The sequence below is a fragment of the Sphaerodactylus townsendi genome, linkage group LG14 (assembly GCF_021028975.2).
Source record: "Sphaerodactylus townsendi isolate TG3544 linkage group LG14, MPM_Stown_v2.3, whole genome shotgun sequence".
NCBI classification, from domain to species: domain Eukaryota; kingdom Metazoa; phylum Chordata; class Lepidosauria; order Squamata; family Sphaerodactylidae; genus Sphaerodactylus; species Sphaerodactylus townsendi.
Window position 1 is genome coordinate 9,071,888 of NC_059438.1, and position 27,220 is coordinate 9,099,107.

Sequence of the window (27,220 nt, forward strand, 5' to 3'; positions counted from 1 at the left end):
CCCCTTCTCGGCACTCAGAAAAAATTAGTAACCACTTCTAGAGAAGTGGTGAGAACTGGTTGGATCCCACCTCTGGATGATGGGAACTGTAGTCCACAACATCTGGAGGGCCGGGAGTTTGACACCTATGCCCTAGTCGATCTGCGATTGCTTTTCCTGGGGGGCGCAGAAGGAAGAAAAAGAGGGAGGACACGTGACCGTGCTCTTTCCCCCCTGTGTTATGTTTTGCAATCGATTTATCCGCACTCCTTTCCCTACGCTGAAGCCAGCTGGAAGGAAATGAAGACGGTAGAGCGCCCTCTCCCCGCTCATTGGCTGGAACGCAGCCGGTGAGGCGTTGATTGGCCGGCTCCTTCCAATATATACGCCGACGGCCGGCCGCTTGTTGCCTTAGCGAGGCTTCGGCCGTGGTAGGAACGTGGGTGGCGGTGGCTGTTTAGAGGCGCATGAGCCGAGGGGATGTTGCCGAGGTGGCGACGTCTGCTGCCCTTGAGCCCGGCGAGGGGCGGTGATCTCCCGGCCTGCCTTTTCTTCCTGCTGCTCTGCTCGTCTCCAGGCACCTGCCTACGACACGCATCTGGGGGCGGAAGGACCCCGGGGCCCCCTGTCTTGCTGGGTATGGATGGGCCGCCTGCAGAGGAGTGGGTGGGGAGGGGTTGGCAGGTCCCTTCCATTGTTTATGGGCTGTTTTATTAATAGGGTGTGTGCGTGCTTCCTTTAGCCCAAGAAATTAAGGAGAGGGGCTTGCTTGCTTATAAGTAAGTGCCATTTGGGTTCTTGTACATAATGTTGCATTTCATACTTGCCTGAGCCTCTCATATTTCCCCTTTTATTTATTTCGCCCTTTCTGCTTTGTTTTCCTCCCCTAATGGAGAATTAAAAGCAGCACACAACATTGTTTTCTTTGCGTTTTAAGTTCACAGCTGCCCTGTGAGGTTGGCCAGGCTGACAGTGGGTGACTGGCCCAAGGTCACCAATTAAACTTCCATGGTGGTATGGGGGTTTGAACCTGAAGTTCCCAGATTGTAGTTATACATTAATGGCTAAACCAGGTTAGTTCTCCCATGGTCCTGCTTTAAGATCAAGCATAGGCCAGGCTCCTTATTTATCTATGTATGTGTACTTTTCTTGCCAGTGAGAACTAAAAGTGGTTTGTGAGGCAGCATGGTGTAGTGGTTAATAGCAATGGACTCTAATCTGGAGAGCTCTAGTCTGGGTTTGATTCCCTCCGCATGAAACCTTCTGGGTGATTTTGGGGCCAGTCACAGTTCTCTCAGAACTCTCTGGGCCTCACCTACCTCACAAGGCATCTGTTGTAGGGAGAGGAAGGGAAGGATTTGTAAGCTGCTTTGAGACTCTTTATGATTGAGAAAAGTGGGGTATAAATCCCCCCCCACCGTTTTAAACTCACAACTACACACTGTGAGGTAGATTAAGCTGAGAGTATATGACTGGCTCAAGGTCACCCAGCAAACTTCCATCATAGCAGAGTAGGGATTTGAACCTGGGTCTGCCAGATCCTAGTTAGGCACTCTAACTACTGTTACTTTGGTTTTCATAATGTAACATATCATGTCTGCCCACATCTAGTGCACGTTCACATGTTTCTGCCTTCTAATGAATCAGATCTTTGATCTTGTATGGTCAAGTCTCTGTCCTCTGGCTATGTCCAGAAGCCTGCAGACCATGTTTTGGCCTTTTCTGAATTGGGGATGAAATGGGGTACAGCTGTACCATGAGTCGGAAGTGACTTGACAGTACTTAACACACACTGCTGGTTTTTACTCTTTTTAAAACGTGTGGGGTATCCATTCACAAGTTTTGCAGTGTTAGGTCCAACTTTGCCCGTAGTCTGTTGGACCAGAACCACTCAAAGGAACACGTCACTCCAGAATGTGTGGAAATTGATGTAGTTTTTTCTGTGCAGGTTCTTGTGTGAGTTCCACAGTCCCTTAGTATAATGCTGTTATTTTCCAGAAGTTGGATAAAGTGTAGAAACAAGATGTTACGGTGCTTTGCAGGCCGTAACAAACTTTGAAAACTTGTTTCGTTGGATGACTATATGGCTGTAATGACTATTTTTGCATTTAACAGTAAATATAATGTGGTTTGGGTGGATTCAAAACTGCAGTTACTAAGTAGCTTTCTTGGCTGGGATGTATATCAAAGTGGTAGGAAGGTAAGATTTTGGGTCAGTAGTGAGTCTTATTTTTTGTTGCCTTTTAGATACAAAAAGATTCTCAAGTTGACCTATATGAAACACAATACAGTAGTAAAGATTGTGTAGGAAAATCAGTGCATATTTGCTAACACAACTTCTAGGTAATATTGCAGGGTGGAAGAGTCCTGGTTCATGTTAGTGATTTGGCTGAGTAGTAGTTATTCCTGACTAATAGTGTGCTGATGGGTTTATTGTATAGAGTGTTAGTGAACTGGACTGGTAGGATATGGGATAGCTAGATTCAAGCAACTTAGCAAACCTTGGAGTTGTTAGGGTGAATGTTGGGGAAGAGAGCCCTAAGCTCCTTAGATGAATGGTAGAATATTTAATTTTATTTATTCTATTTTACTTATACCCTTCCTTTCGCTTCCATGGGGATGTCAAGTGGCTCACATAATTCTCTTCTCCTCCAGTTTATCCTCAAAACAATACCGTGTGTTGTGTTAGGCTCGCCCTGACCTGGATGACTCTGACTAGCCCAGTGTCGTCAGATCTCAGAAGTTAAGCAGGGTTTGGCCCTGGTTAGAGAGCCAGTGTGGTGTAGTGGTTAAGAGCAAGTGGATTCTAATCTGGAGAACCGGATTTGATTCCCCCACTCCTCCACCTGAGTGGCTGAGGCTTATCTGGTGAACCTGATGTGTTTCTACACTCCTACATTTCTGCTGGGTGACCTTGGGCTACTCACAGTTCTTCGGAACTCTCTCAGCCCCGCCTACCTCACAAGGTGTCTGTTGTGGGGAGAGGAAAGGAAAGGAGCTTGTAAGCCACCTTGAGTCTTCTTACTGCAGAGAAATGTGGGCAGTGGCGTACCTAGGCAAACTGGGGCCTTGGCAAAACCTGAGTTTGATGCCCCCCATGGGCGGAGCAGCCTGGCTGTGGCACTCACCCTTCCTGGATATAAATCCAAACTCTTTTCTTTTTCTTAATATGTGAATGGGAGACCACTGAGAAAGTCTAAAGTTGCTATAGCAAGATGGGCAGTGGCCTTGAAAACAGGCACTGTATGGGATCCCTGGAAGGCAGGCACTGTATGGGGTCACTGGAAATTGACTCTGACCTAATGGCACTTTCCGCTACCATGTTAGGCCGGGTGTGCATGATTGGCCTAAAGTCACCCAACAATCTTGCACAGCCAAGTGGTGGTTTGAGCCGGAAACTACCTGATCCTAGTCTAGCACTCTTAACTGGGACCCCGCACTAGATCTCTGAATCAAAAAAATATGATCGCATGTTGCATTTGTGTGTTTGGAGAGACAGAGTGTGAGGGCCAGGAGCTTGGTGTTTGTGCAAGCAAAGTCAGAAGACAAGATATAGAATTTCCTCTGAAAGGCTGGCTCGGAAAGCAAGTGGGTATGTTTGAGTGATGTGTGAAGGTGTAAATCAGTGCAGACTTTTTTCACAGTGCCTGTAGGTGTTTGTCTAAAAATGTAGTGGGGACAGAGGACGCACGTTGTTTGTCTTTTCTATCCCTAGGAATTCTAGGGTCAGAAATAGCACTGGTGTGGGAAAGCTCTGGGGGTTCATTGAAGCAAAACCTGGGAAAGTGAATCCAGAGGAAGCTTTCAGACATTGGAGAGACACGGGAACTATTGGGTGGCCTATGAAGGGGGAAAAAACTGAATGTTAACAGTAAATATTAAGCCTGTATGCTGTTGAAAGGTAATTGTGCTGAGTAGAAAGCCAACCAGTCCTGTGTGGAGACGTCTGCCTGTCTCCTGGGAAAAGTTTTGCTGTGCTGCTGTGTCTGCTCTGGGCTGTTGCAGGATTAGGGGCAAGCAGATCTCCCTCCAGTCAGCCTTTGTATACAAATGAGAGCCAGTGTGGTGTAGTGGTTAAGAGCAGGTGGATTTTAATCTGGAGAACTGGGTTTGATTCCCCACTCCTCCATCCGGGTGGCAGAGGTTTATCTAGTGAACCAGATGTGTTTCTCCACTCCTACATTTCTGCTGTGTGACCTTGGGCTAGTCACAGTTCTTTGGAACTCTCTCAGCCCCTCCTACCTCACAAGGTGTCTGTTGTGGGGAGAGGAAGGGACTTGTAGGCCACATTGAGTCTCCTTACAGGAGAGGATGGTGGAGTATAAATCCAAACTCTTCTTCCTTCTCCTCCTTCCTCCCCTTCCTCCTCCTCCTACTTAATAGGAAAAGAAGCCAGCTAGATACCCAGCGACATTCTTGGCCTCTTGGTTTACATGACCAAGTAATAGATATGAAGATGGCAGATACAACTTTACAAAAAGGACAGTCTCAGTAACAGACGTCCGGAGCAGTAAAAGTGCTGTCTTATCAAACTGCTATGTTTTCCAGTGTGGATTATAATACTTTTCGACAGAAGCAGTTGCTCAAATTAGATTTTAAGAGACTCCCAGAGAATCAGAAGGGGTGGGGGAAGGCAGACACTAGGACTCACCGGAGCATTCAACATAAACAATTCAACATACCGGTAAATAATTCACACATCTCCCGAGTTCTTTATGTTGAAAAGGGCATAGATAGAATCTAGACTGCTCATGTTAAGGATCATGCTTGGTAATGCTTGTGGAAAGACTTGGGGACTGTGTGTCTTTTCTGGTAGACTGGTGATGATCATCTGTATAATCTGATATAGGTCTGATTTGGTTTAATGTGGAGTTAAACTGGTACACAAATGCCCCATTCTTGTAGTCACTGTGATATTGACAGTGAGGACTTGACATTAAAGTTCTGTCGCTAACTTGAGTATTTTAGACATCGTCATTTGGAAAGCTCAGGTGACATTTTACATGTTATCCCAATTGGTGGCTGACCCTTAATTGCCAGGTTGGTTGCTTTCCCATATGTTCACTTAAGCTTGTAAATAGCCATTCTGTTGTGGGAAATGAAAAATCACCTTTGGGCGTGACTAAGCAAGAAGCTATGCAAAACTTGTTTTTTAAAGGCCCCAGATTGCAGCTTTATATGTAGAAAAATACACTTGTGAATAAACATATACTTTGCTTAGTGCTGTGTTTGGAATTTTCTGATTAACAAACTTGGAATTTTTCCTTGCTGAAACTTATACCACTTGCATATTAGAGAAGTAGAGATTTTTGATTCCTTTAAGGTTTTGCAGTATTTACAATTAAATTTAGATAAACAGATTCTTAGGTATGCCTTTCAAACTGTTTAGAACATAGATGGGATAGTGGAGTACGCACAGTTTTGTTTCAAATAGGTGTGTATTGCACTATACCTGGGGTCTGCAACTTGCGGCTCTCCAGATGTTTGTGAACTACAAATCCCATCGGGATTTGTAGTTCACGAACATCTGGAGAGTCGCAGGTTGCAGACCCCTGCACTATACGAAGTTGCAGAACTAATTGTACAAATGTGCATCACCTAATTGTACAAATGTGCATCACCCAATTGACAAAGAATATCATGAAGGTTCTGCCAAGACATTTGAGGGAAAGATTATTATCTTACCTAGTAAGAAATCAGACTTTGGTTGTAGGGTTGGTATATAGCCACCTTGAGTCACTTGGGAGATTGGCAGGGTACAAATTCAAAATATAAATGAATAAACAGTGAGGCTAATGACATTTAATAGGAAATAATACACTTGCTGAGTTTATGGAGCTACAGATGGTTTACCTCAACTTCTTTATGGAGCTGAGCGGGACTAAACTCTCCATTCTTACTTGTTTGGACAACTGATATTCTACTGAGAGGGACAGTGCAACACTGTGCCCACGGACAGGGGACCACTAGAGAGCCCCCCTCCCCCAGAGTTGAAGGCGGCCGTGACTGCTAGGTTTGGGGCTGAATGTTCAAGGCGAGCCTTACTCAGCAAATGCTATCCCCTGTCTTCTTGGAGCAATCTCTGCTTGGCAGCTTAACCTGCATCTCATTTCAGTCTTTTATCTTGGACAGCATGTTCGGAGTTGCCATATGGTTAGGTGTGATTGAAAGGCACCCTGAAAACAATGTCCTTTGATGTATTTTGAAATGTGCAATTATACCTCATTGTTAACTGGTTTCAGTATTAGGTTTCAGTTTAACCTTGGGAAAAGTTTTGCATGGAGAGATCCTTACAGATGTCATCTGAATATTAAGCTAGCGGAATGTCTAAGAGTAAAGTGACACTGTCAGTATTCTTTCTAACTCAAGTTACACACCACTTTCCTATTGTTGTAGAACAGAGGTGTCCAACTCTGGTGCTTCAGATGTTCATGGACTACAATTCTCATGGCCAGGCCAGTAGGGGCTGATGGGAATTGTAGTCCATGAACATCTGAAGCCCCAGAGTTGGATACCCCTGCTATAGAACAAGAATTGGGAACAGGAAGTGCTGTTAAAATCACTGCAAACCTATGATGACTAAGTAGTGTTTTCAAAACAAGAGATGAACAGAGGCAGTTTGCCATTGCTTGTTTCTGCATAGTGACCTTGGACTTCTTTGGTGGACTCCTGTCCCATTACTAATCGTGGTGGACCCTGTGATATCATGAGGTTGGACTAGCCCAGGAGTCTTCAACCTGTGCGGCTCTCCAGATGTTCATGGACTACAATTCCTATCAGCCCCTGCCAGCATGGCCAATTGGGCTGATGGGAATTGTAGTCCATGAACATCTGGAGAGCCGCAGGTTGCAGACCCCTGGACTAGCTTGAGCCGTCCAGTTCAGTATAGCACAGCAACTAGTAAACTATTGTTTTAAAAGTGACACTGAGACTTGAGGTTTTTGTTGAATTTGTAAACATCAGCTCAGACAAAACTTAACCCGTCCTCAACCTGAAGTCAAATATCTACCAGTTTACATTGCAGCACACCCAGTGCAATCAATTATGTGGCCATTTTGAATACTGGGTGTCATCATCTCATATGGTAGGTTCTGAATCTGTTACCCTTTCTGTCATATGCACATGAGCACAAGTTCCCCTTCTGTTGAGGTACTCTGCATTGGAACTCTGCCCAACTCATCTGCTGGGATACAAGAAGGCTTCTTTTGCTACTGAGGTTAGTTCTTGGCCTTCCCCAAGTCCTTTAATAGCTGGAATCACTTGAGTGACTTGCTGTAAGAACTTGTCCATGATCTGCTCTATCCGTTCTGCCTGTTTCTTTGAAGCTGCTTCCATAATTCTCAGACTGGCCTGCTTGGGGCTGAAGCCTTGCTGGCAGTAACTGTGCCCGGCCTGGAGGCTGGTTATGATGATATGCCAGCCTGCAGCTGTGGCACATTCAGTACCCTGTTGTTGTTTTTTCATTATTCACTTATGTACTCAGGCAGAAACTGTTTCCCTACTACTAGAACTTTTCTCAGCTACAGAAACTTCTCCCTGTCATATACGAGTCAGTGGGCCACATCCGCCTTTGGTGGGATGGCACACGTAAGTACCCACAAGCTACATAATTTCATCCTGGGCAGAATACATGAATGGACCAGGCTGTACTTCAGCGATTGTGCTTCTGTTGGGCTGTCAGACATCTCTTCGGAGTTGCACAAGTTTCCTAAAACATGAACTACAACAGTGGTTTTTTAAGGATTTCTAGCCTCCCAGTGTCCCAACTGCTTGTCCCTCAAGGAACTTCTGCTTATTTCTGAAGATGCAGAAACCTATTTCAGGATTCACATGAGTTCGGGAGGCGCATCGGCCGATTCTGCTGAAATGTATCTTTGGTGCCACATGAGGACTGCAGTCGAGAACACACCTGGCACTTTGCCCCCAAACTTAAGAGACTGAACTCACTGTAATTTCAGGTGGGTCTGCAATAGAAGAACGAGATCTGAGTCCAGCAGCATCTTAAAGATGAACAAGGTTTCCAGAACATAAGCTTTTAAGAGTCAAAACTCCCGTCATCTTATTACTCTTTTAAGGTGCTCCTGGACACAAATATAACAACATGTATGTGCAAATACATCACATACTGTGCCCCTTATTTGTTTGTTTCACCATCTCATTTCTTCCTGCATTAGATCTGGTGATGCTCTGCTGCTGTTGGCAAGAAGTATGTCACGCCTACTCTTAAGCCAACTGATTTCTCTTTTGATTGGGTCTTACAAACATCTCCCCTGTCCCTTCTTCTGAGTATTGAACCCAGACTGATAGATGTACATTTCTGTTCCTCTGAGGAAGCGAGTTCTAACAGTCTGCTTTTCCAGTGTGAAATGCTTCTAATTCTTCGTTACCATATGACTTGTCTCAATGCTAAGCCATATCGAAACCAAAGGGAGTAAAGAGGAAGAGCTTATTACGTACTGACTCCCCTCCAGCACCTCAGTCTGTTTAGGTTGATGCTGTCCTTTGGGTCACAACATCTGTAAAGAAACTACCAGCCCTCTATGGTGTTAACCCCCTGTGGTGCTGGCTTTTGCTAATTGGAAGAAGAATGCTATTAGCAAATGCTCGTTGGGTGTATTTACTGCCTGTCTGGAGGTGGAAGGACAGGATTGTTATCTCAGTCAGAGAAACAAACATAGATGAGAAACGATAAGCCTAGTCCCGTGGTGGCGAACCTTTGGCACTCCAGATGTTATGGACTACAGTTTCCATCAGCCCCTGCCAGCATGGCCAATTGGGAATTGTAGTCCATAACATCTGGAGTGCCAAAGGTTTGCCACCACTGGCCTAGCCTCTGTGCCCCATTATCTTGTAGATAATGCAGAACACCGAAGGACCTTGAAACCATGTCTTGGATAAGGTTTTTCTTGTAGATTGACTAGTTGATGTTTACTGACACGCATACGCATTGTTCTTTGTACTGTCCCTGGTGAATTTCCAGGACCTTCATTTCGTGAGAAGCCTATTTTCCTGGAAGGGAAGAGTTTCTGGCTGCATGTTACGCTAATACTGCAGAATCTGTTCTTGCTCGCAGTTATTTTCCACACGCAATTCAAAGCGTTTTCTTCAGGAAAGCGTACCATCTCTTCAGTATCCAGCTTACTCTGATGTTTTGAAAAAAGAATACTGTTTCTTCACACTTCGTTTCATGCAGTTACTGCTAGGTGAAGTTAATGTTTACTTCTCAGCAATTTGAAATGGACGGGTCATAAGATCTCTGCTGGTGGAGCTTTAATAACCAGAACCAATAGTGTACTTGTAACGTTACTAGTAGGGTGATTCTTCATGTATGCTGGAACCACCAACAAGAAACAAACTTCCTATTATGAGCTGAGAAGCCTCCTTTTCAATGGGCTAACCAAGAAGAATGAATTATATTGTGATGTTATGAGATACGGATGGTAAAAGAATTTTACATGTCTTGCAGTATAAAAGTAGCTATTTTGCCACACAGAATGAAGTATTGTCGAAGGCCTTCACGGCCGGATTCAACTGGTTGTGGTGGGTTTTCAGGTTGTGGTATGTGGCGTGTTTTCAGGTTGTGGTGTGGTGGATCTTGTTCCTAATATTTTGCCTGCATCTGTAGCTGGCATCTTCAGAGGTGTATCACAGACTTCCCTCTGTGATACATCTCTGAAGATGCCAGCCACAGATGCAGGTGAAACGTTAGGAACAAGATCCACCAGACCACGGCCACACAGCTTGGAAAACCCACCACAGCCAACAGAATGAAGTATTCTTGAGGTGGCATTCTAGCGTGCAGGCAGTGAAAATATTTAACGGTTTCTGTAAATTAGGATTTTACCCTTTTAAGTTGGCGTGGAACTGGTTTTATTTATTTTATTTATTTTATTAAATTTCTATACCGCCCTTCCCCGAAGGGTGTGGCAGTTCTGCTTCGCCACTCACTCTCAAATTCACCCAAAATGCCACATAAAGAGAACCTGTTAGCACTGAAAGTATAATTGCATTTAATCACATTTAGTCATATTTAGTGGCATTTATTACTCACTTATATTCAATAATTATGATAAGCTTATTCCTATGTTATACTAGCTATTTTGAGTTGCTCATTGTGGAAAGGCCTTCAGCTCTCAACTTGAGCTGGATGGCGGAGAGCTAGACAACATGGATGTCTACACTTTCTGCTGATTCAGCAGACTCTAAAGGCATAGGTAAAACATAGCCTAAAAGAAGCCCCTAACACATAACAAAAGGAGGCCTTTAAGGGTACACCAGCCAAAGCGTTCAGCAGTAAATCCTCCTGACTGAACCAAGGTCGGAGAAAGGGTACTAAGTTAAAGGGGACACATATTATTAGTTAGGAATACACTTGCCTCTCTCAGTGCATTCCTCCTGTCAATTCTGTGTTTTGCCATCCATCTAAAGGGTGAAGGTAGGGGCACTGAGATGGTGCCAAGGTGTCAAGAATTCTGTGATGTATAGGAATTTAATGACTTAGCATGTGATGCTTTTCTATGGAAAGGGACGGTCCCCAAAGCCAAAGTTGAGTCTTTCCTCCCAGGGTGCTATTGCAACCTGTTCCTTTCTAATAAACTTACTAACTTCTTGAAATCATTTTCTTTGTCTGTCTCTTTGATACTCTAAATCTGAATTGGGTAACTTATCCTGTTCCCTCTATTCGGGGTAACAAACCCATTCCCCAGATTTGTTTCAGGGATACACCACTGGAGGCCATTTGGCTTAGAAGTAAAGCAACTCTACTCCTAAGTGTATTATCAGATAAGAAGTCCTCCCAATCCCATTGAAATTGGATCACAGGCTAAACGTTTCTCCCTGAAGGGGACCCAGAGCGGCATGTGCTCTTCTCCAGTTTATCTTCCCGTCAATCCTGCCTGGTAGATTAGACTGAGAGCTTCGACGTGGCAGGCGAAGCTGTTTTTGAAAGAGTTGTCGGACTGCACAAACTTTTAAAAAGCCTTCCAGGCAGCTCAGTGGAAATAGTAAAACGTGACTATCGGTCCTGCAATATTGTCTGCGTGCATCCGAAACTCCTAATGCTGGTCTGAAAGAGAATGCGGGGAGCGTATCAGTCTGATCACAGGCAACAATGATCTCTTATTAATTGACAATTCAGAAAATAATTAGCACATTAATTCAGCTCGAAACCAGTGACTTAATGGCTACAGTATGTAATTATCATCTCATGCCCTGTGAGCTACAGTCCTCTTGCCACACGAGATTTCGCTTTTGTAGATACGGGATTAATGTTCAGCCTTTAATCTGCATGCATTACGCTTGTTAATTCTGCACAGTACAATTAAGAATATATCTATATAATGTGATGGGAGTTTCTAGGCACTGGAGTTCTTACGCATCTTTCGGTGCTGTTGCTTTTTTCCATCTTGATTACATTTAACAGTACAAAGAGCAAAGCAAATCAGTGCCTTTTCTCTTTCACTGAATCTGAGGCACAGCCACCAACCATTCTACTGAATGTGAACACAGAGCCCTCTGCCGTTCCTGCTCCGGACGAAGTTCCTTTACTTGCCTCTGGTGCCAAATGAACTTCTGAGAGTGATGATGGTCATGAATTCCACAAAAATCACAAGCGGAATACTGCTGTCTTAACGTTTTAATTCGGTCTGGTTTCATAGCCAGTTGAGATGGCGGTGTGTGGCGCCTGGTTGTGAACAGAAGTGTGGCTTTTTAACGTTAAAATGCTGTTTGTGTTTGCCCAATGCAGACATTCTGTATCACATCATTACTGAGGTTGGGTGAGGAATCAGATGTTAACCAGAGCCAGCGTGGTGTAGTGGTTAAGAGCAGGTGGTGAATCAGATGTATTTCCGCACTCCTACATTCCTGCCGGGTGACCTTGGGCTCATCACAGTTCTCTCGGAACTCTCTCAGCCCCACCTATCTCATAAGGTGTCTGTTGCGGGGAGAGGAAGGGAAAGGAGCTTGTAAGCCACTTTGAGTCTCCTTACAGGAGAGAAAGGTGGGGAATAAATCCAAACTCTTCTTCTTCTCTTCTTTGAATCTTAAAGGGCAACGGTTCCTCAAAGGAGTATGAAGGGTAAGGTTTCTGAAGCTTTAATTTTTCCCTCTGCATTGGATGGCCAGCTTCATTAGCAGGATGTTATGTGGGAAATTTAACCTTCTTCCATGTCTGCTATACCACATCTCTTTACTTCCTTGTTTAACTGACAAAGGATGGAAATACTTTGTGGCCTGCTGTGATCGCTAATTTGACACAGCTTCACAAAATCCCAGGCAAAGCTGACTGACTTTTTTTTTTTAAAAAAAATGCCCTTACTTTGAAGCAGTATGTTAAGGTGTGTTAAACCAATGAGCTAAAGTGTACTCAATGGTGCCACATTTGAAGAATAAACATGGTGATCTGCTCCGGCTCACAATAGCAGTCGTTTCAAAATGAGTGTGATTTCCCTCAGATATACCTTTGTGAAGCCAGTAATTCTTTTGTGCAGTTGGGACCGTGCCACGTTGAACATAGTGAACCTTAGTTCCATGTAAACATTCATAGCACCGAGTTACTAGTTTGCAAGGCATACACATACTTGCATTCCATTCAACTGTTACTTTCAAGACGGTATATGCAGCAGTGCAAAGCTGTATTCCATTCTTTCCCTTGTCAGCATAAAACACCCTTGAAGACAAAGATGAATTTGCAACAAAGCAAATACTATGCTTATTAATAATCTAAATGAGCTAAATGTAACGTAGACAAAAGGTACCTTGAAGAAGTTGTAGAAAAAAGATCTTCCATTTCAAGTCTACCAGTGAAAAAAACTTTTTTAAAAACATTTTTGTGTGGTTAAAATGAAGATTAGCATATGAATGAGACTTTGACTCAGCTTAACTTGCATGTCTTGAGATACCAGCTCCTCCCCCCAACACAATCTGTAGTTTAAAGTAATCACATTCCTTAAAATTTCAAGGTTTAGAAGTGTGACAGAGTTGTTTCAACTAGGTCTTTGAAGATCAGCTGACTCATTTGGAAGTTAAGTCAATATCAGCCTCAAGTAAGGTAAAGTTTCCCCTTCAGTCGTGTCTGACCCTGGAGTACCACTGCGAGCAGTGATTTCATAGGCAAGCCTCTTTTGTGGGCCAGTTTGCCATTGCTTTCCCTGGCTATTCTTTACCCCCTAACTGTGTGCTAGGTACTCATTTACCGACCAAGGAATGGATGGATGGCTGAGTTGACCATGAGCCAGCTGCCAGGATATCTGACCCACAGGGGGCTTGAACTCCTGACCGTGTGAGTGGCAGTGCAAGCACTTAACCACTACGCCACGCGACCCTACTATCAGCCTACTCTGCAGTAATACATGTGCTTTCTGCTCATGGCTTTCTGGTACAAAATGTGGCAAATTTAATGTGAATGGTTTGTATTCCAGTCCTCTAAAGATGTATGAAAAAAAATTGGGTGAAGACTTGCTGTAACTTTCTTCCCTTTGTTCTCATTTCAGTGCCAGGGGATTTGGGTAACCAGCTAGAAGCGAAATTGGACAAACCTTCTGTAGTTCATTATGTCTGCTCCAAGAAGACGGACAGTTACTTCACATTGTGGCTGAACTTAGAACTGCTTCTTCCTGTGATCATTGACTGCTGGATTGATAATATCAGGTGCGGCTGCCGCAGTTTTAATAAGACTTAACCAGTGGTGGGATTCAAATAATTTAACAACTGGTTGTTTACAAGCACCATTTTAACAACCGGTTCTGCCGAAGTGGTGCAAACCTGCTGAATCCCACCACTGGACCTAACCCTGGATACAAGAGAGAATTAACTATTTTGATTGGTGATTTGTAGATAACAAAATGGACATAAGGACTAGTGTTCATTTTACTTATTTATGCAATTTCCTATTTTTCTTCCTAATGGGATGTCAGAGCGGCTTACAACAATCTCCCCTATTTTATCCTAATAACAACCCTATAGGTCAGGGGTGGGCAACTATGACCCTCCAGATGTTCATGGACTACAATTCCCATCAGCCCCTGCCAGAATAGCCAATTGGCCATGCTGGCAGCGGCTGATTGGAATTGTAGTCCTCAAACATCTGGAGGGCCATAGTTGCCCACCCCTGCCATAGGTAAATTAGGTTGATTATGTATGACCTGGCCCAAAGTCAGTCAGCGAACTTTCATGGCAGAGTAGTAGGAATTCGAACCTGGGTCTTCCACATCCTTGTCTGACACTGGTCACTGCACCATTCTGAGTTTATGGCGCCATGTGGTGAGCAGGTTCAAACAGGGTGACTTTGTACATCAGTGTTTGCATAACGTAAGGAATACCTTGTTGAAGCAAACGGGCAGGGCAGGCAGTTGATCTGCTAGATATGTGGCAAATTAAACCAAGCACATCTCTTAAGAGTTATATTCCAGCGGCTTTCTTTGCAAGATCTAAGTGACGACGCGGAGTTGACATTCAGTTACATTAGCATAAACAGTGTCTCAGTTCAGATGTCACGTGATACCGCATTAACCACAGTGGTTTGGGAAGCTCAGATGGTGAATTGGCATCTTGTCCAAATTGATCCAGTGGCTGGAGTTCGAAATTGACCAGAGGCCAGCCTTGACACATGACCTGCTTCAGGAAAAGAGCTCCACTCCAGGGTTTAAATGACTGCCGAAGTATGTGAAGAGCCTTGGCAAGTAGCTTTGAGTTCTGTGCGTTGCTCAACCTGCTTTGTGCCTTTTACCACTTAATCGCTGTCTTGTTCGTATGTCAGAATGTTAGCTCATGAGTTAGTGGTCAATTGACTTTGCTTTGTAAGACACAAAAGTCTTCCTAAGAACAATGGATCTGTTGGAAGAGACACAAGCGGGGGCACTCTTGTTGTCGAAAAGCTGCTGTAGGTCAACAGAACCCATATTGATGAGTTTAACTGAGCAACTGTACATGCCAGAAGAAAGCAGAGTTATTTATTACTTCAGTGGCTTATGACCAAAAACTAAATGCCTGGCACTCCAGCGATGAGTGCCAACTCAAGTTATTAGAAACTGGCAAACATCTACCGTGCTTGTGACTTAACTGCACTATGCAGAGAGGAAGCAGGAAGATCTGCCTAGTGGCTACAAAGGAGCCAACCAGTTACTTCCCAAGAAGCATCTACATCTGTCAGGTTTGACTTCCTCAAAGAATTTTTTATGGCTACTCAGCAATTCTTCTTGGGCTTGCTGAGAGCTTGGTTAAGATATCTGTCTTAAAGCTGTCTGTTGCTGCCTGAGGACGGAACCACCCTTTCTCTGAACCCCTTAACCCAATGAACACGCAACACTCATGGCTGGGGAAAATCACATGGCCATAACCAGCGAAGCATGGGATTCTGATCTGCTTTGTAACACTGGGCAGCCCCTCCACAGGGGTGCCTCCAGGGCAAGCTGGTCTTCCCGCCGCTCTGCTGGCTGATGGATGCCCTGGCCATTGGAGCAGAGCTCCAGCGGTCAGTCGGCCTCTTACTGGAGTTTCGCTGCCATGCTCAGCTGTGCTGTCGGCCTCTTGCCAAAGCATTCATATCATAACGGAAAGTGGGGGGGGGGGGGAAGAGGCAGCTCCCTAGTTTCCTCCCCCCAACCCCTTCTGATCAATTCCCATGCCCCAAACCGTGACTGGCTATGACAGAGAAGCATTCATTAACATGACCAAAGTATGGAAAGAGAGGGAGAGGTGGGTGGGCGAATTGATGGCCGCCCAGGGCGCGTGGTCAAAGCACAAAGGCCGGTTCTGCCTTATGTAAGGTCTGGCCAACCTCCCCTTTTTGACGTGCTCTGCCCTTCTGAAGTATGGCCGAGAGGCTTTCATCTGCCCTTACTAGAGCAGATGCCAAAGGTCTCATCAAGCCCATCCCGGGCAGCAACTGTGTCCGGGGTGATTCCAGATCGCTCTTTTAGCATCTATCTGCTAGCTTTGTTGCAGGCACCATTTATGGATGTGTTAGCCAAACAAACTTTGTCTCTTCTCTGTGGAGTGCAAATCTGCCCTTTGGACTGGATGGTGTCCATTACTCAGTAGTTTGTCCTGAAGGAGCTAGACAACTTGTTTCAAGTCTGTTTGCTGTTCAATTTCTGTGCACTTTTTAACTGAACAGCACTAGTACCGTAAACATGACGGTGTTCATCTTTGTCGTTATCCCTTTCCAGGCTGCTGTACAATCGAACAAGCGGAACCACTGGACCACCCAATGGGGTGGATATCAAAGTCCCTGGATTTGGGCAAACGTTTGCCTTGGAATTCCTTGACCCAAGTAAAAGAAGTGTTGGTAGGTACTCCTGCGAAGTCTGACCCCAGTAGGGCTTCAGACCAGTGGCCAAAATGTCCTGGAATTGTGGACACAACACAAAAAAGCAAAAGACGACATTCCCTGAAAATCCTTGAATTCAAAAGCCCAGCAGCGAAATAGTTCATGGGTTGCTTTTTTTGAAATCCCTGGCTGGGTTGGATTACACCGAATGTGATGGTGAAAACAGAACCTTGAAGCCCCTAAGGCAGGGGTTCTGCAACCTGTGGCTCTTCAGATGTTCACGGACTACAATTCCCATCAGTCCCTGCCAGCATGGCCAATTGGCCATGCTGGCAGGGGCTGATGGGAATTGTTGTCCATGAACATCTGGAGAGCCGCAGGTTGCAGATCCCTGCCCTAAGGCCACTCTTTAATTATGTAGGGCTCAAACATAAGACCTGTGTGTATTATCCCCCTTCCCCTCTTCCATTTGGTCAGTGATGTGGCCAGTGATGGGATTCAAATAATTTAACAACTGGTTCTGAAGGTGGGCTTCAAATAATTTAACAACTGGTTGTTTACAAGCACCATTTGAAGTTCTGCCGAAGTTCTGCTGAAGTTGTGCGAACCTGCTGAATCCCACTGCTATCACGTGGCCCTGTTGGGGCTGCCAGGCTCCACCTTCTCTCGCCGGGATTTAACAGGAGAAAGGATGTGGGACTTAGGGCTTGTCCATATGACTGCACTGAATCCCACTGCTATCACGTGGCCCTGTTGGGGCTGCCAGGCTCCACCTGATTAGCCCATGAACCAGCAACCATTTCCTTTACTGCCTGTATTCCATGTGGTCTACAGGTGATTGTGTGGAACAGGTCTGTAATATATAAGCAGTGGGAAACCCCAGAGTATATGGTACGGTGATGCCAAATGTTCATTGTTTGCCTCAAGCCGGTTGGTTGCCGACTCGTCATAACAGCTAAAATTGGTATGACTTCTGCAACCTTTGGCTTTAATCACCCGTTGCCTTGCTGGGGTGGAGCTGCCTGTTCAACTTCTTTGGCCATGTGCTGATTTGCTTGTTTTTCCCTCCTGACCTCTGTCAATATAGGAGTGGCAGTTGCTTCGCTTTCTTTAAAAATATCATAGATAGTTTTGTCTCCAAGAAAATCCTATTTTGTTTCAGTGTCATAGATTTTATGTTGTTTATGTTGTCTGTATTCTGGTTTTCTTTATATTATATTCCATTCTGTTCAATTTAACCTTTATTACAGTCTCTATATTGCAGGGTCTGAGGTATTGGACTGAGGTTGAAAACAGCAGTTTGTCTAAAGCAGGGGTAGGGAACCTGCGGCTCTCCAGATGTTCAGGAACTACAATTCCCATCAGCCTCTGTCAGCATGGCCAATTGGCCATGCTGGTAGGGGCTGATGGGAATTGTAGTTCCTGAACATCTGGAGAGCCGCAGGTTCCCTACCCCTGGTCTAAAGCCACCAAGTACATTTTGATATCCTCCTGAGTTTTTTAATGATAGCCTATTTTATGTATTTAGGGAGCCGTGTGGCGTAGTGGTTAAGTGTTTGCACTGCCACTCACACAGTCAGGAGTTCGAGCCCCCAGTCAGTCAGATATTCTGGCAGCTGGCTCATGGTCAACTCAGCCATCCATCCATTTTTTGGGGGGTAAATGAATAACTAGCTCATATCTAGGGGGTAAAGAATAGCCGAGGAAAGCAATGGCAAACTACCCCACAAAAACGACCTGCCTAGAAAATCACTGCTTGCAGTGGTACCCCAGGGTCGGATACGACTGAAGGGGAAACTTTACCTTTTACCTTTTATTTTCTGTATTAGTGGAATTGTTTAAAAATATTTGTGCAGTGCCCAGAGCCCAACTTTGGCTGGGGGGGCCGGATTATAAATGTAATAGATAAAATAAACAAATAAAATAAATAAAACCTTTTCATTGTACTACAGATTTGTTGCAGAAAGGATAGCTTTTCATTGTAATGTTTTCAAAGGTCTCAAAACAGAGCCATTCTGAAGTTTTCACAGGGAAATGGGAACAGGACGTAGCCTAAACTCTGGAGCTCAATAGGCAAACTGAAATAGAAAAACACTTTATATGGGGTTAGCGAAGGGAAAAAATAAACAGAATAGCTGAGAAGGCCACAAAAAACACTTCTTAAAATTAGAGGTTGAAATAAAGGAAGGAAGTTCAGATTTTGAATGATGAGAGAAAAGGCTTTGGCCTTTCAGAATTAGAATATTTTATTGTGGTCATTGACCAGTATAAATCAGCATAAGTAAATATAGTTCACACAACTGAAAGAAAGCAAAAGGCTTAAAGCTAAAAAAGAATGGGCATGAGGAGACAATGAAATTGACAAAGTATTGTAACTATAACTATCAAATCTAAGGCCCCTTCTGCACGGGCAGAATAATGCACTTTCAATGCACTTTGCTGCTGTGCAGAAAAGCAAAATCCACTTACAAACAATTGTGAAAGTGGATTGAAAGTGCATTATCCTGCATGTGAGGAAGGGGCCTAAGCCTATTTTATGGCACGGGCCATCCTATGGTGTATTTCAAATGCTGCTGCACAGAACTGATTTGCTTTGCTTTGACAAAGCACATGGTTTTCCCAGACCTAAAAATACGTGTGTTACATACCCCAGAAGTCAGTGCTTGATGTCCAGTCTGGGCATGGGGGTTTGTGGGCCGTCACCCAAGGAACTGATGGCAGGTTGTAAAAACAGCAACGACTGTGCTTGAAGATTTGGCCTCTACCGAGTCACACTGTTGGTCTATCTCTACCTCAAAATTGTCTTCTCTGATTAGCAGCAACTCTCCCTTGTAATATTCATGGCAGGCTTAGCGCAACATTTAAATATTTAATTAAATAGTCCGCTATATTCCAGATGCTTATCTAAAAACATCTTAATAAATGTTGAAGTATTGATGCGGTTAATTGACGTTGCAGTATCCACGGCCCGCACTAATGCTTGTTCAGTGGGAACAAATTCACTGATAACACAATACTACCTTTTTCGTTTGCCCAGTCTGCGTTTTGTCCAAAGCGGGCTAAGTTTGGAAGTTTTGTCTCCTCTTTCAGTGTAAGGTTTGCAAAAATCAGAATGTCACAATCTGCACTTATCCCATTTCTGTATAACAATCTAACTGATGCTCTTAAGATACCTATGCTTTTGAACAACATGGATCCCACAGTGTGTGAGAATGTAGCAAAATTTCTGCTAACAATAATAGACGTAAGTCTAGATGAATACCAACCAATGTCTATGTATTATGACCACATATAGCCAGCAGTAATTTTGCTGGCTTCTGTCAGTGTCCGATGACGTTTGGGTGGGTTAACTTAGCTGAAGGAATGTCCTATAGTTACAGAAGGACCATGTATATATTTTAGTATTTAGTATTTTAGTACCAGTGTCTATAATTGTGAGCAATAATGGGCAAATTTTGTATGCTGATTTTGTATGTTTATTTTATGCCAATAAAGGCTTGTGACTGTCCTCTTTCAGTGCCAGATTATGAAAAAAGTCCTGAAATTTCTAGGATTACTCTGCATGAAATTCTTGCTGTTTACTATTCTTCTTTTATCCACAGGCACCTACTTTTATACCATTGTGCAGCATCTGGTAAACATGGGCTATCAGCGGGATTACGACATCAGAGGTGCTCCCTACGACTGGCGGAAGGCACCAAGTAAATAAAATACCTTGGTTGTGATTAGGAGTTGTGGCAAGACGAATCTAGCATCTCATTTGAAATGCTTGTCTGAAGCTATAGCTCATGCAGGCTTTCCCAGTTATTGCAGAATAACAGGTAGCATAGTCGACGTGAATAACTTCCTGCATCCAGAAGGAATTTGTTCATGCTTACAGTGCTCCCCATTTCCAATGTGTTCCCTTTGCTCATTTCTGGAGACAGAGGTGAGGGATTTCCCAATCCAGTGTTTTTCTGCTCAGGAACGGTTCTGTGAACTGCACACAGAATTCTTGGAAGCTGATGTAAGTTCTCCTGGCTTCCTGTTGCGCTCATGATGCAGCTGAAATCACCTGATAGTTAAGAAAGTTGTTAAACAGATTGTGGTGACCTTTGTGCATCAAGGCTAAGATGTTGCAACAGGCCAAACGATGACCTCACCAGTTATTCCTGTAGGAGTTGCTACAGTTGAGATTGCTAAATTGCTTGGTAGAATGAGCTGTCACTCTCAGGATGCCCTCATAGATAGAATCAGCATATCTTGGTCTGCATGTTGCTCAGAAGCTGGCAAGCAAGGGCTGGCATTGGAAGTACAAGGGACCTGATCTTCCTTTGTGCATCTCCCCTTGTGGCGAGATGGATGAGTCTTCATACATCTGGAGCTTGCATGCCATATAAAATGGCAAGTGTGATGTATTCTAATCTGAGGTTTTATTCCCCTTTTCTCCACATGAAGCCTGCTGGGTGATCTTGTTGTCCAGGAATCAGCTTTCAGATAAATTAGGAACTACAATTCCCATCAGCCTCTGTCAGCATGGCCAATTGGCCATGCTGGTAGGGGCTGATGGGAATTGTAGTTCCTGAACATCTGGAGAGCCGCAGGTTCCCTACCCCTGGGCTAGTCACAGTTTTCTTAGAACGCTCTCACCTCTACCTACCTCACAAGGTGTCAGTTGTAGGTAGGGGAAGGAAAGGCAATTGTAAGTCTCCTTCTGATAGAAAGCGTGGGGCATAAAAACTAACTCTTCTGAAACGCAAGTTGCTGCTTAGCATCTTAGGAAGCGTACTTCCTTGATCCACACTCACCTCGTATATAAAACCATCCCCATGGTTCACACTTGTCTATAATGTATAAAACCACTTTGCCAGAGAGCATCAGGGCAGTTGCAGTGATTTCCCAGTTGCGGTCATTTCCCAGTTTTGGGGGGGGGAAGACTGATAACGAACTCACGATTCCAGTAATTTCATAAATTATCTATTTTGATTCTTCTAGATGAGAACAGAGACTACTTCGTGGCTCTCCGGAAGCTGATAGAGACAATGTACGAAGCGTTTCAAGAACCAGTGGTCTTAATTGCCCATAGTATGGGGAATATGTACACTCTGTACTTCCTCAGCCATCAGCCTCAAGATTGGAAGGACAAGTACATAAGGGACTTTGTGTCTCTGGGTGCTCCGTGGGGAGGTGTGGCTAAAACCCTCCGTGTATTGGCATCAGGTAGGTATCAGGGGTGTATTCTGGGCCTAAACGTGTCGAGGGGGGCATTAATGCAACTTCGAATGCTGTGGATCCTTAATTGTTTTGCTTCTGGTGTAGCTTTGAAGATTGGGTGGCATTGTACCAATTGTCCTTAATATAGTGAACGTTCCATTAATGTGGTCCTGGCAGCCAGGTGCTGGTTTAGGATTTGGGACCATGGTTTCATCTTCTCTCTGCCATGATTCTTGCTGGGTGACCCTGGGCCAGTTCCCTCTCTTTCAGCCTAACCCATCTCACAGGATTGTTAGGGTAAAATAGGGCGGTATATTAAATTAAACAAATAATAATAATAATAATAATAATGATGATGATGATGATGATGATGATAATAATGATAATAATAATAATGATAATAATAATAATGATAATAATAATAAATGACAGGCGGGCTAAAAATGAATGACAAAATATACTTGGCAGGCTTCAGTGGATTGTTTCTGTCCAGTGTGAAGTGGTCATCAGACACGGATTTCCCCTTTTGAGGGAGGACAAACAGTAGGGAATCTACTTTAACAATTTTTCAGCCTCCAAAGTTGTTGAGGCCTTTTTTTTTTAAAAAAAAATGTTTGTTCATTTTTATTGAAGGAATCGAGCACCAATTCTGGAAAAACAAATGCAAGGGAAGAAATATTTGTGGTGCAAACTGCTGAAGGTGTAAACCGTCAACACACATTTCTTTTACGTCAGGAGGAAGAGACCAGCCAGGGAGGCGATAGGATGTTTAGATGGCAAAAACATGACACATGTACTGAAAAGACTATAGAGAAACTAAATGTCTTCTTTGTATCAGCCTTCACTGCGGAAGATGGAGAAGAAACAAAGAAACAGAAGAAACCAAGGAAAGATTTAATTTGGCCAGTTAATAAGTCCGTATGGGAGAGATGACTTTTTACCCAAGAACTTGCATGTGCGATTCCTTGGGATGATCTTTTACCAGGGACAGGGGGAGGTGCTACAGATGAAAATCTGTGATTGCTTCCATTTACAAGCTAGGTGGAGTTGCAAAGACCTGAACATAGTCCCGAGTTACCGTACTTTAGATTGGTCTCTGGTTGCTTTTACCAGTTCGACAAGGCATGCACTGGTGAGAAACACTGCAGCATCCTCAGAGTCTGTTTCCAGCAAATGGCTGTGTTGGGATTTTTTTCTTTCTGCTCGTCTGAGGAAGGTGAGCAGTCACTACTGCTTCTGCTTTTTATGGAACTCAGCTGGAAACAACGAAGGGAAGTAGCAACTTTAGCTGATGGCAGGCTGGCCCCTGTTGAAATATTAGTCATTTCTGGCAGGGATCATGCTGATGGGAAGGCGCGGGAAGAAAGGAAAACTGGTGTCTGGCATTGAAAGGAATGATGGGTGCGGGTGAATTCAAGGATCACTGTCTTAGAACAGGCTACATCTTACAGTAGTGTTGTGGGCCTCCGGTTGGGAGGGTTCTGTATCTCCACTTCAGAATCCAGCCTGCTTCCATTTGTAGCTTTCTGAAGAACCTGATGGCAATTTCCGGGCTGTCATGTAGTGGGTGTGTTGTGTGAATGGACCCAGAAGAAGTATGTGGAAGGTGAATGCTTCGCAGCAGAAACTGCCAGGCTTTTGATACTGTGTGTAGACTTAAATGATGTTGAAGGCAGCTAGGGCTGACGGTGATGCCAAATGAAACAAACGGAGCAAAAATATCCACTGATACAAGTCATTGTGAAATATGTCGGTACTAGCTTTGACTGCTGAAAGCCAGATAAAGATTGGAGCAATTCTGGATAATAGGAGTTTGAACCTGCAGGAGGATTGAATCCCTTGATTGTGAGACAGCGGGAAGCCGCTGATGGGCTTAAGTGCTCCAGTTAAGTGCATTTTCACAGCTAGAATTGTCAAAGTGCTCAAGCAGGGAGATGTGGGGAACAGAAGCAGTCTGAGTCTTTACTGTCAAACTCAGGCCCTCCAGGGATTCATGGACTACGATTCCCAGCAGCCCCTGCAAGCATGGCCAATTGGCCCTGCTGGCATGGGCTGATGGGAATCATAGTCCATGAACCCCTGGAGGGCCTCAGTTTGACACCTGTAATCTAGAGCAATCTGTTAAATCAGGGGTCTGCAACCTGTGGCTCTCCAGATGTTCATGGACTATAATTTCCATGGCCAATTGGCCATGCTGGCAAGGGCTGATGGGAATTGTAGTCCATGAACATCTGGAGAGCCGCAGGTTGCAGACCCCTGTGTTAAATCAACCCAGTCTTCTCCCAGAGAAAATGGTGTAGCTTGGGTTAATGGACATTCCAAATGCTAGCTAGAAGGGTGGTATTATTATTGGGTACCGTGGATAGTATGTTTAAGTCTGGGGAGACCTGGGTTTAAATTTCGATTCAACCATAAAGACTGCTAGGTGACTTTGGGACAGTCATTCCCACTATAATGTATCACGTACAATTGTGAGGAAGGGGCAAAAAGAAACCATGTATGTTTCCCAGAATTTCATGAAGGAAGGGCAAATATACATGGATGGATAACTAGTTATTTCGCTCAGCAGCAGTGGCGTAGGAGGTTAAGAGCTCGTGTATCTAATCTGGAGGAACCGGGTTTGATTCTCTGCTCTGCTGCCTGAGCTGTGGAGGCTTATCTGGGGAATTCAGATAAGCCTGTGCACTCTCACGCACTCCAGCTGGGTGACCTTGGGCTAGCCACAGCTTTTCGGAGCTCTCTCAGCCTCACCTACCTCACAGGGTGTTTGTTGTGAGGGGGGAAGGGCAAGGAGATTGTAAGCCCCTTTGCGTCCCCTCAGGAGAGAAAGGGGGATATAAATCCGAACTCTTTTTCTTCTTCTTCACTTGTCCTGTCAAAGATGGAATCATTTTAAAGTTTGTGCTGACTCATTTTTCATATCAAAGATTGGCTCTACTGTCCTCCATTTTGTGACATCCTGAACATAAATACATGTCTAGTTTCAAACAATACTTATGGTTTGATTTGTGTCGGGTTTTTTTACCTATGCTGACCCCCGCTTGTTATGACCCACGCTCACTCACGCTCACTCCTTTTCATGCCGCAGGAGACAACAACAGGATCCCTGTCATCAGCTCCCTTAAGATCCGGGACCAACAGAGATCTGCCGTTTCCACCAACTGGCTCCTGCCTTACAACTACACGTGGCCACCCACCAAGGTCTTTGTCAGCACTCCGACTGCCAACTACACTCTTCAGGATTTCCAGAAGTTCTACACAGACATCGGCTTTGAAGACGGCTGGTTCATGAGAAAGGAGACTGAATCCCTCGTCTACGAGATGCCTCCCCCGGGGGTGCGCATACACTGCCTTTACGGCACCGGGGTAGAAACCCCTGACTCGTTCTTCTATGAAACCTTCCCAAACAAGGAGCCAAAGATATTCTACGGCGACGGTGACGGAACAGTGAATGTGGAGAGTGCCTTGCATTGCCAGAAGTGGGTGGGGAAGCAGGAGCAAAAGGTGATCCTTCACCAGCTCCCAGGAAGCGAGCACATAGAGATGCTTTATGATGCCCATACCATTTCCTATGTAGAAGAGGTTCTCTTTGGCTCGTGACACAGAGCGGGAGTTCCCATTTTATTCAGAACTGGGGGACAGGGGTGTATTCAAAGCAGGGGAGTGTCCTTTTTTCGGCTCCCTCTTTTAAAATCCCATTTACTAGACTGGCTGGGAAGCTGCTTTGATTTTGAGGTTCATTTGTCTTGGATTAGTGTTCGTGCTTGGGCCAACACCCTCGCGCGAATGTCGGTTCACATGAGGAATGTGCTGCTCTCCGGTCTCCAGATGTGGGGAGATTTCTCCCTTTCCATATATCTTGAGCCGTAACGTGAGGGGAGAGGTTTTTAGAGTGCACGGGCTGCCCGGTCCGCTTCATCGGTCCTGGGAGGGAAGTCTGTTACAAAGTGAAGTCCCAGCAGCAGGTGTGACAAACCCACACAAACGTTAATACTACCGTAGCTTAGCCACGTTCAGCCAGACCCGTTGGCGGATCTTCTAGTGCTGAGCAGATTATTTTCCTTGGTCTTTACCTGAGAAGTAGAACGAAAATTCAGAGGCTGTGAATCGTGATGTCTCAAGTAATACTCAACCTAGGCGGAGTTCACCGCTTGGAGGGAGGCTGTAGCACTGCAGATTTTCAGGTGAGATGATTCACAATCTTAGAGGGGGCTCTGTGCCTTGCTGAGAGCAGTTGGGAGCCACTAGGAATACTCGATCTTTGCTGCATCCAAAGGTCTGGGTGATAGCAAACACTCTTCCAGCCAGATGTGATCCCCCAAATGCAGGCTACCTTCCAGATGTATTCCTCTAAGTTGCTCTTGTTGGTGGAGGCTTTTTATGGAATTAAAAGGTCTTGTGGAGAGCTAATTCTTTCCAGAAATCTTGCAAGTTCATAGGTTGGAATCTCTTTTCCTTGTTAATTCAGCGCTCTTCCGCAAGGTTCTTACAGAAGGAGAAACAGAAGAGTGAAACAACAGGGCATGCTGGTTAACTCATGCTGTAGTCCAAGGGCTGTAATACGCAGCCAGAGTCTTGTGACGTGTTTGTAGATAAAGCCCTGTCCAGGCAGTGAGAAGTCTGTGTTGGCCTTGCATTCTTGTCTGCCCGTGAGCTGACGGTTCTATCCCGTACAAATGGTTTTCAGAATCTGTACACGTTCCTGCTAATCTTCTAACGAAAAGCTCACTTCCAGAAAAACCAGAAAACAAAACCGGAGCCTGACAGCTACAAAGCAGAAGCAGACCTCCCTCCCTGGCTGTGGAATATGGTTTGCTTCATGGTGTTGTGAGCCTTAAAAGCACAAAAAGGGAAAGTTGTTTCAATCAATGACTACACAGGACAATAGGAGAGGGGGCGGTTTTCCTTTGAAGCTTGTTCTAAAACCCAGTCGGAGGCTAGATTTACTGTGGAAGTTTTGATTCATTCTGAGTAAGTTATGGTCATTCTGGTTCCTTCAGTCAGCCAGGAAGTGAAGCAACAGTCGTGGACGCACTCTGGTGTTCATCGTCGTCAGGGCTCATCCTGGCCTAACTGTTGGAGCGGGGTGGAGCGATTGCTCGCAGGCCGCACATGGAGTGCTGTTACTGGTCTTGAGCCATTTTACCTCAAGCTTTAAGGTTGTCCAGATCTCTGACGTTACGAAGTGTTGCTACAAATGCACTATCTTTAGCATAGTTGTGGTCCTCTTAGAAACCAAGATAGTTAGGTTCAGTGTGTGTTTCTTGCCTTACGAAATGCGCAGTCTTGTTCAGTTTCCTGTCCCTCAGCAACTGATGTAAGCAAAGCGACAACCGTCAGCTCTGTGGATGTGCACAAGGAGCTGTGCGTGTTCTTCCACCAGATATACTTTCACACCTGGCCAATGCCTTTGAATGGTCAACATAAAACTGGCCTGGTTGTGATTGTATTTCTTAAGCAGACCACGATCTGTCTTTTTGTCTAAGATGGTCTCCATCTGACTTGTGCAGCTTCAGGGTACCAATGTATTCAGTGCCACGCTGTGAGGCAGAGCTTGTGTTATACATGGAGCTGTTTGATTTTTGGCCTCAGCCGATCCAAAGGTTAAGTCTGCAAGTCCAGTACCCTGACAGCTTTCGTGTTGGGCTCTGAAAGCTGGTGTTGATGTCCTGGTGGGAAGGTGGGTGGATATCTATTGCTGGAAACAAGGAGGTAACTTTTTTTTTTAGCCATTTGCTGATTGTGCCTTGGCAGAATAATCTAAACCAGGGGTAGGGA

General features: G+C 44.7%; 1 protein-coding gene across 1 annotated transcript; it reads left to right on the forward strand.

The window, feature by feature from the left end:
• Positions 1-403: 403 nt before the first annotated feature.
• Positions 404-27,199, forward strand: PLA2G15 (phospholipase A2 group XV). The gene is made up of 6 exons (XM_048516138.1): positions 404-616; positions 13,473-13,629; positions 16,149-16,267; positions 19,852-19,950; positions 21,224-21,448; positions 24,531-27,199. The coding sequence occupies exons 1-6, from the start codon at positions 460-462 to the stop codon at positions 25,040-25,042; spliced, it is 1,269 nt and encodes a 422-aa protein (XP_048372095.1). The 5' UTR covers positions 404-459; the 3' UTR covers positions 25,043-27,199.
• Positions 27,200-27,220: the final 21 nt, after the last annotated feature.